The 8,195-nt window shown below is 43.5% G+C and overlaps 1 protein-coding gene across 1 annotated transcript; it reads left to right on the forward strand.

Annotated features, from left to right (window-relative positions):
- The first annotated feature begins 102 nt into the window (after window positions 1-102).
- On the forward strand, window positions 103-4,949 carry LOC113508741 (clusterin-associated protein 1). Its single transcript, XM_026891823.1, has 10 exons — window positions 103-229; window positions 568-764; window positions 1,118-1,288; window positions 1,503-1,598; window positions 1,678-1,895; window positions 2,411-2,543; window positions 2,657-2,741; window positions 2,828-2,926; window positions 4,445-4,567; window positions 4,765-4,949. The coding sequence occupies exons 1-10, from the start codon at window positions 208-210 to the stop codon at window positions 4,947-4,949; spliced, it is 1,329 nt and encodes a 442-aa protein (XP_026747624.1). The 5' UTR covers window positions 103-207.
- The last annotated feature ends 3,246 nt before the right edge of the window (window positions 4,950-8,195 follow it).

Raw genomic sequence — 8,195 nt, forward strand, 5'->3', positions numbered from 1 at the left:
AGGAATATTTTACCTTCATAATAGTCAATTTTAAAAGTTTTCATAAATAAGTAAGCATTTCAGTTAAGTCCACTTTTCACGTAATAATGGGCTCTATGGTTAGGAACGCTGTTGTCATAGCAACAGCTTTGCAAACAAAAACGATTTTAGTCTAATGTCATTTCTTATTATTTTAAAACAAATTATTTTGTGAAAATATATTTGGAGATGTCTTACCGCGATTTAAGAAGTAAGTTTAACTCAAACCATTTTAAAAGGTTCATTGTTAATGTTAGTTTACAGAATGCTACACTATTTGAGAATGTGGATGTTTCATCATTATACACAGTTTTGATTAAGCAATTAGGTGTATATTTTAATTTATGTTGACCTTTATCAATAAATACAGTATATACCCGTAATATGATCTTTAAAGTGAAAGTAAGGATTAAGTACCTATTTTTTCTTGTATAATGGATGGCAAAAGCAATAGACCGGAAAGAGGAAGAATCTAAGTGAGGCCTTTGCCCTGCAGTGGGATAGTAACAGCTGAAAAAATAATAATAAATAATCGTCGTGATCATAAAGATTTTAGCGAAGCGATGCGCGTGCTGGGCTTTCCGAAACCGATATCGCTGGAGAGCTTCCGGACCCCGAACTGGGACCTGATGGAGGAGTGCCTGCGCTGGCTGGCGGCCCGCGTCGAGCCTGACGCAGAGCTCGGCGGCGGGAAGGGCTCTGTGGAGCAGCGGGTCGCGCTCGTCACGCATGCTATAGCACTGTTTGTGAGTATTGGAGAGTGATCACCTAAGAAGGAGATACAGGGCAAGTAGGTTTGATAAGCCTTAAAAGGAATAATGATGACGAGGATAGACTGTGATAGAGAAACAGCCGGTTAGCCACTGAGTTCGCGTAGTTTGCTGGCTCGGCTGACGAAGACGATGACGCAAAAATTGCTGACGTGAAGCTGGTGACCGATGTGTCCAGCAAGCGTTCACCTCAACGCTTGTTTACGTTCAAAACTCGTACTTAACAAATATTGACAGTTTTCTATTTGTGAACTTTATTTATTACCTTATACTTACATTATAATTAATTGGTATCTTTTGTTAATTACTTTCTTTGTATTCGTGGGTAGCACTCTCGCGCCAACATAAAGTTGAACGGCAAGCGCGTGTACGGCGCGGACGGCTGGGCGGTGCGCGAGATGATGAAGGTGGCCACGCTGCTGCGGTCCGCGCTCCAGACGCCCAGCGCGGACGAGCACCAGCAGGAGACCACGCCCATGAGCTATGACTTCAGCAGTCGGGTGAGTCACGGCTAGTGAACACACTGCAGGTTGCTCTCTCTCAGCTCTGGGAAAAATATTGTAGGAGTTGTGGATAGGTTGCTTCGACAAAAGTTATAATTTGAAAACTTATTGTAGGTATACTTTTAGTACTCTCTATCAGTTTAGACTACAAGGCCGATCACCATAACATAATAGGGTCTAATTATTTCTGATTCATATTAAATCTTTCTAGCTTGGTGAGATCAAGCAAGCTCGCGCTCTTGCAACAGATATAACGGCACAAGGTGCCTTTCTTCACGATCTGTTGGCCAAGGAACCTGAGAATAAGGTGAGAAGACCGTTCCAATTTGAAGTTTTAAATCCTGAAGTACCGACTCACAATATTAATTAAAGTAAGGTATCTACAGGAGCAACGTGAGCAAGCCCTGTCCCGTCCACTGGACATGTCGGCGATGGAGGCGAGTCTGCGGCGCGCGCTGGACGCGGTGGCGGGCAAGGTGGCCTCCGGCCGCGAGCAGATCGACAACGTGGCCGCCAGCGAGGCCGCGCTCGACGCCAAGCTCGAGAGGAAGAGGGCTGAGCTCATGCGGGCTGAGAAGCGACTGCACACCGTGCAGAAGATCAAGTGAGGGGATATGTGTACCTACTAGCAACTGTTTGTTGTCAATCAGTACTATCTCTGGATTAAATGATACCATGAATGATGCCATCATTGATTATAGGCAATCGTCCTCGTCATATCATAAACATCCTAGACTACGTTGGGGTCAGCTTCCAGCCTAGCCGGATGTAGCTAAGTACCAGTGGTTTACTAGGAGCGACTTTCTATCCGATCTCCCCAACCCAGTAACCTAGACAAAACGATACCCCTTAGTCAGCCTTTTTAGGTTTTGACTACCGGAAACGTCAAAAAAGATGTGAAAATAACAGCGTGGAATCAAAATTTTAAGTGCCTTCTGAAACACGAAGGATCTCAGTTATGACATTGATGACATAGATGTCACCCACTCGAAAAACCTACAGTATCAAGTGTAGCTTAACTTGTGATCGATCAACTTGTTCAGTTATAGTTTAACCACGAGCTCCTCTTGATTGACTTGATAAGACAATCTACTTGAATGTTTAATTTAATTTTCGTAGGCCTGCATACCAGGGTGAGCTGACGTCACTGGAGAGTGAGATCGAGCAGCTTTGGGACCAGTACGTGCTGCGGTATCGCTGCGTGGAGGCACTCAAGCATCAGCTTAGCGTGCTCGAGAGCGCGCAGGCTGAGGTGACCACCAGGCTTCAACTTCTAATATCAAAAGCATTTTAGGACATGCGAAAGAAATTTGAGCGCTTATCGTGACTTGTAATGTAGATGATGATTATATTATGTCTATGCAGGCAGCTGAGGAACAGCAGGCGGCTATCATGCAGCTGATACACAAATATGAAGCTGAAGATGTTCTTGGGAAACTGAGTGATTCTGGTAACCAGACTAACAAATATTTTAAACTTTGAATAATTTAGTTGACTTTCTGTGCATACTACTACTTTGTTTATTTTGGATGGCAGATGACATGGACTCTAGTGATGATGGCAAGGACTTGAGTGAGGTGAAACAGCCGCGCCCTGCCACCAGGCCCAAGACACGGCTGAGGATCAAAACTGCAGGTTTGCAACTTCGTACTTATGTTTAGTTATTTCAAATATATTTCGTGGATCAAGCAAAGCAAGCGTCGCGGTGGAGGCGTCACGACGCAGGCGTCGCGATGGAGGCGTCGCGGTGGAGGCGTCACGACACAGGCGGCACGACGCTGGCGTCGCGATGGATGCGTCGCGAAGGATGCGTCGTGATGGATGCGTCATGATGGATGTGTCTTGTTGGAGACGTAATGACGGATGCGTTGCAATGAATGCGTCTTGATGGAGACATAGTGACGGATGTGTCGCGATGTATGTATCGTGACGGATGCGTCAGAATGAATGCGTTGCAATGGATGCGTCTTGATGGAGACGTCGTAATGGATGCGTTGCAATGGATGCGTCTTGATGGAGACGTTGTGACGGATGCGTCGTGATGTATGCGTCGTGATGTATGCGTCGTGATGGATGCGTCGTGATGGAGGCGTCGCGGTGGAGGCGTCGCGATGGAGGCATCATGACGCAGGCGTCGCGGTGGAGACGTTATGACGGATGCGTCGCGATGGATGCGTCGTGATGGATGCGTCGCGATGGATGTGTCTTGATGGAGAGGTCGTGATGGATGCGTCGTGATGTATGCGTCGTGATGGATGCGTCATGATGGATGCGTTGTAATGGATGCGTCTTGATGGAGACGTCGTGACGGATGCGTCGCGATGTATGTATCGTGATGTATGTGTCGCGATGGATGCGACACGATGGATGTGTCTTGATGGAGACATCGTGACGGATGCGTCGCGATGTATGTATCGTGATGTATGCGTCGCGATGGATGCGACACGATGGATGTCTTGATGGAGACATAGTGACGGATGCGTCGCGATGTATGTATCGTGATGGATGCGTCGTGATGTATGTATCGTGATGGATGCGTGGTGATGTATGCGTCGTGATGGATGCGTCATCATTGATGCGTTGCAATGGATGCGTCTTGATGGAGACGTCGTGACGGATGCGTTGCAATGAATGCGTCTTGATGGAGGCATAGTGACGGATGCGTCGCGATGTATGTATCGTGATGGATGCGTCGTGATGTATGCGTCGTGATGGATGCGTCATGATGGATGCGTCGCAATGGATGCGTCTTGATGGAGACGTAGTTATGGATGCGTCGCGATGTATGTATCGTGATGGATGCGTCGCGATTGATGCGACACGATGGATGTGTCGTAGCTATTTGGATACTCGCAAGTATTTGAAACTTATTAGTTATCGTATCGTATTTGTAACAATTTATGAACTAAACTAATGGCAAACTGGTCATTAGTTTAGTTACCGGCACGGATCTTGAGCGCTCGGCGGAAGAGGGGGTCCCTTAGCGCATCTTAAAAAATCAATTGCGCGTACTCGTCGTCTTGAGGTGCATGCAACTGCAGCAAAGAAAGAATTTCAACCAATCACTCATGACGGCTATGACGCGATGCGCTGCGAGCCAATCACTGCCACTACCAATCTATTGTAATTAAACATTTTTTCGCTGTTTTCTAGGCAACGCAGCTGCAGAGGCTCGGCGTGCGTTCGGCAGCATGGCGGCGCGCGACTCACTCGACGAGATACGGGATGAGGATGACTCCAGATCAGACTCCGATCTGTCAGACAGGCAGATATATGGTATTGTGGCTTTATTTATAACTTTAAGGTTTTAGAAGCCAAGCAGCCAGAGGTTTCCAAATCGAACTCGTGCGAGTAGCATAGTGAGCTGTACTTGAGCCTGCAATTATTTTTATTTGATTATTTCAAAATTACTAGCTGTGACCGTTGCTTGTCTATATAATTGTCGAGGTTCCAATTCTCGTGTCCCCCGCCAGGTGGCGGTGAGGTCCCCTCCCGCTGGTCGCGCGCGCGGCCCCGACCCGCCACGCGCACGCTGGCCGCCGCTGATGACGACGACTTCGCCGATCTGATCGAAGGTGGGCCCGGCCTCATAGGTACCTACCTCACCACACTACTATGCATGCTGCATGATAGCGTCTACATTGCTCTGCTTAGTTGACATGTGTTTATGTTATCCCAGACCATTCGATACTATCATTTTTCCATTATTTGATCGATGTGAACATGCCTTTTACACTTCAGTGAATAGAACTAATTACTCGTAACACCATCACCTCAGTACACACCTCGGGTCACTCGTCACCACATAGCCGAGAGCTGGCAGTAACAACATAGCTGCACGTGCCAAACCCTACAGTTCGCATATTTCTGAAACTGCAATAAATCATTCGTGGCATGCCGAGCGATCGGCGATGACTTCATACCGCGAGTACTATTACATACAACTGTGGAACTTTATGGAGATTTCAAAGATATTTATTATTGTTCGTCGGCCTTGCGAGAGTTAATTTAATAATATTTTTAAGATAGCTTCTGAAATTGCAGTCATTTTGAAACCTTTTCTTGGAAACAGGCTACAAGGCGATGTGAATGATTTTAGTGTAACCTACTTGTCGGTACATTACGTCGAAGAAAACCTGAATGACGACGGATTATAACAAATTGAAGAAAAACTTATTTTTACAATACCTGATGTTATTTAATGATCACGTAAGCCCGACAGCGTGCGTAGTAGCCATTACTAACCATACAATATACTTTTATTTCTATATTCTTGATTTTCATTTCAAATAGGTATACAAATAGAAATCTTTCGAGAAAAGCGCCTAGCGCGCCCACTCCTGCGCAACCAAAGTCCATAGACATAATGGTCCGAATTCATTAGTTTAAGACAAAATGCTGTCGTATTGGCTAATTTGCAAGATTGATGATGGACAAATAAATACTATTAAGTACAGTAGTGTATGCGTGTAAAATTGTAGAAATATTACGTTTCGTGACATTTGTAGGTAATAAATCTTTTAGTTAATAAAGATGGATTCTGTACCGTTTTATGGTTATATCTTTAGTAATAATACGAATTTGTGTTTGTGAATATTTATGTTGCGTAAACGTGTTTATTTGAATCGAGTCTGAAGGAAACAGATCTTCACAGTTTTGCCTTCCTAAATGGTTAAATTGTACAAACTTCGATAGCCAGATTGTTTTAACTTAAAATATTATTTCAAGCTGTTTCTCTATCTGCAAGCTTTCGATTTTAAATAAACATATCACTCCAGCGTCTTGGCATCAATCTGTCGACCCCATTCTTTGAACATTTACACACGAACAAGAAAACAGTTATTTTAATGATACCATTCAAACCATTGACATTTTGTTTAATATCTATAAAATGGCGGAATGGCACTGACCTGTCCATACATACCATAAAACTTGCCATTTCAAATCAAAGCTTACGCTTAGGTGATAAAGTGTATTTCGGATTATCATAGTAGATAGAGCTTTTCGGCAACGAAATGATAATAAGTTTTGTATGAAATCTATCATTAGTGAATGGTTTGGGACCGTTAGTGATTTACTAGTGAGCACGTTTTTAATTTTGATTATTTATGGAACAGAGTTAGTTTTTGCGAACTTATTATCAGATTGGACTTTATATATTTGGGTCATTGAATATATTTATATTTGTTAGTGATCGTTTGATCGTTCGGTATTGATTTATTGTAAGGCTTTAACACATAGATTTGTGGGGTGAGTTAACAACCTACAACCAGAATTACACCGATCTGTTACATTAAATAGGCAGATAAATATTATGTTATCTTCTAGTTTTCAACAAAAACCTTCGTACACATTATTACATACTTTAATGACATAAGAGACAACTCATCACATCCAGGCTGCCGCACGGTGGTTACCGGAACACAAAACCTCCACTTGATGCCTCACTCGAACCCGCACGCAATGTCATAAAACCATGGGAACACGCACATTCTGACAAAACTGATGTTATTACAATTATCTTTTGTTTGTGATCAAATGCGATTGGATGAGCAGAAGTACTTCAGACTAATACTTAGCAAGCGCTAATCACCGGTGCAGAGAAAGAGATGTCTGCACAGATAGTTGAGTACTTGAGGTCGACATGACAAGACCAGTGTAAGAGACGTGTCGCGGCGTCGACCCCTGCGTGGAACAGCGGTTGTTGTGATCCACGAATGCTTGGCCTGACTTCCGATGATTTTGTGATGTGGCTTGAATGTTTCTAAAACATCTGTATCGTCCGTTTTTAAAAGCCAAAAAAATACTAAAGAGCGGTGTACCACGGTGGCTTTGCCTAGAAATGTCAGGTTTATCCAACTTTCTTCACGGCTGAGAAGTCAGTTTGAAAGCCTCGGATAAAAACACATGGAAGATATCTTCCAAATACTCCAGATCCATCAGACAAAAACCAAACATTATCCGCACATTCCTGCAATACTTCTGCTGCAGTGTTTACTCATACCTGCGCGTGCGCCGGTTCCGGGTACAACGCACGTGCTCCCCCAAGCGTTGAGAAGTGATCAAGATAACAGCTCGGTAATGCACAGGTTCACAAGTAATGAGTGTTATATTTTAAATGACTTCGGACTTTTTTCAATGTTTAAGTAAAGATATATCTATACCATTTGCTATATCATTTGACGTCTAAAGTAGTAGGCACAAGATTACTTAGAACTTTGAGTTCAAATTTCGTCTTAGGTCTATTTTGTGATATCTAAGTTAATCAAATAATTGGTACACCGGCAAGTTAATGACTATAAAACCGCACAAAACCCCAGCCACAGGCGAGTACGGCGTCACACGGCTCTCGCTACAAACATCGTTACATTTTCCGCGAAATGTCGAAACTTTCGACGCATGCGCAGTGTGGGACTTCATGCTGGTTGCTCAGCGCGCGTTCCCTGCGGTTTTTCTAACATTCGCAACGCTTACTCAATGTGCACCAGTTCTAACCGCACTTCATGCTTTTTAGGACATAATTGTGCCTTTCCTGTGGGTGCAACGCTGTTTGTTAATCGTTACTACATGTTATGAAGAAAGTCCGTGAATAGGCGCGAATTGATTGTGTTGTGTATCGTAATTAATTACTTACTGAGTCATGAGCTGATTTACAAACTCCAGTTATATTAACTTACCTGTAACAAACAATATCAAACATTAAATATTTTACAGATAAAAAACAAGGCAACCTTAAACATTTTGTAGTTGTCGTTAAACATAATATGATTTATAAATCGGTCCATTATTGTTCCCTCCTGGCATCACTCTAGCTATCCGCGTACAATATTTTTTTCCTGTCGATATTAATTATGGTACCTACGGACGGGAGACAGGTTAGACGAAAGTAGTTTTCGAAAATCTC

Source organism: Trichoplusia ni, chromosome 3 (genome assembly GCF_003590095.1).
Source record: "Trichoplusia ni isolate ovarian cell line Hi5 chromosome 3, tn1, whole genome shotgun sequence".
Classification (NCBI taxonomy): domain Eukaryota; kingdom Metazoa; phylum Arthropoda; class Insecta; order Lepidoptera; family Noctuidae; genus Trichoplusia; species Trichoplusia ni.

Bases quoted from the DNA above. Each gene is read 5' to 3' on its own strand.
- LOC113508741 (XM_026891823.1), top strand. From the start codon at position 208: ATGTCTTACCGCGATTTAAGAA. The intron at 230-567 runs GTAAGTTTAACT...GTGATCATAAAG, and splicing joins GTCTTACCGCGATTTAAGAA to ATTTTAGCGAAGCGATGCGC. The intron at 1,289-1,502 runs GTGAGTCACGGC...AAATCTTTCTAG, and splicing joins GCTATGACTTCAGCAGTCGG to CTTGGTGAGATCAAGCAAGC.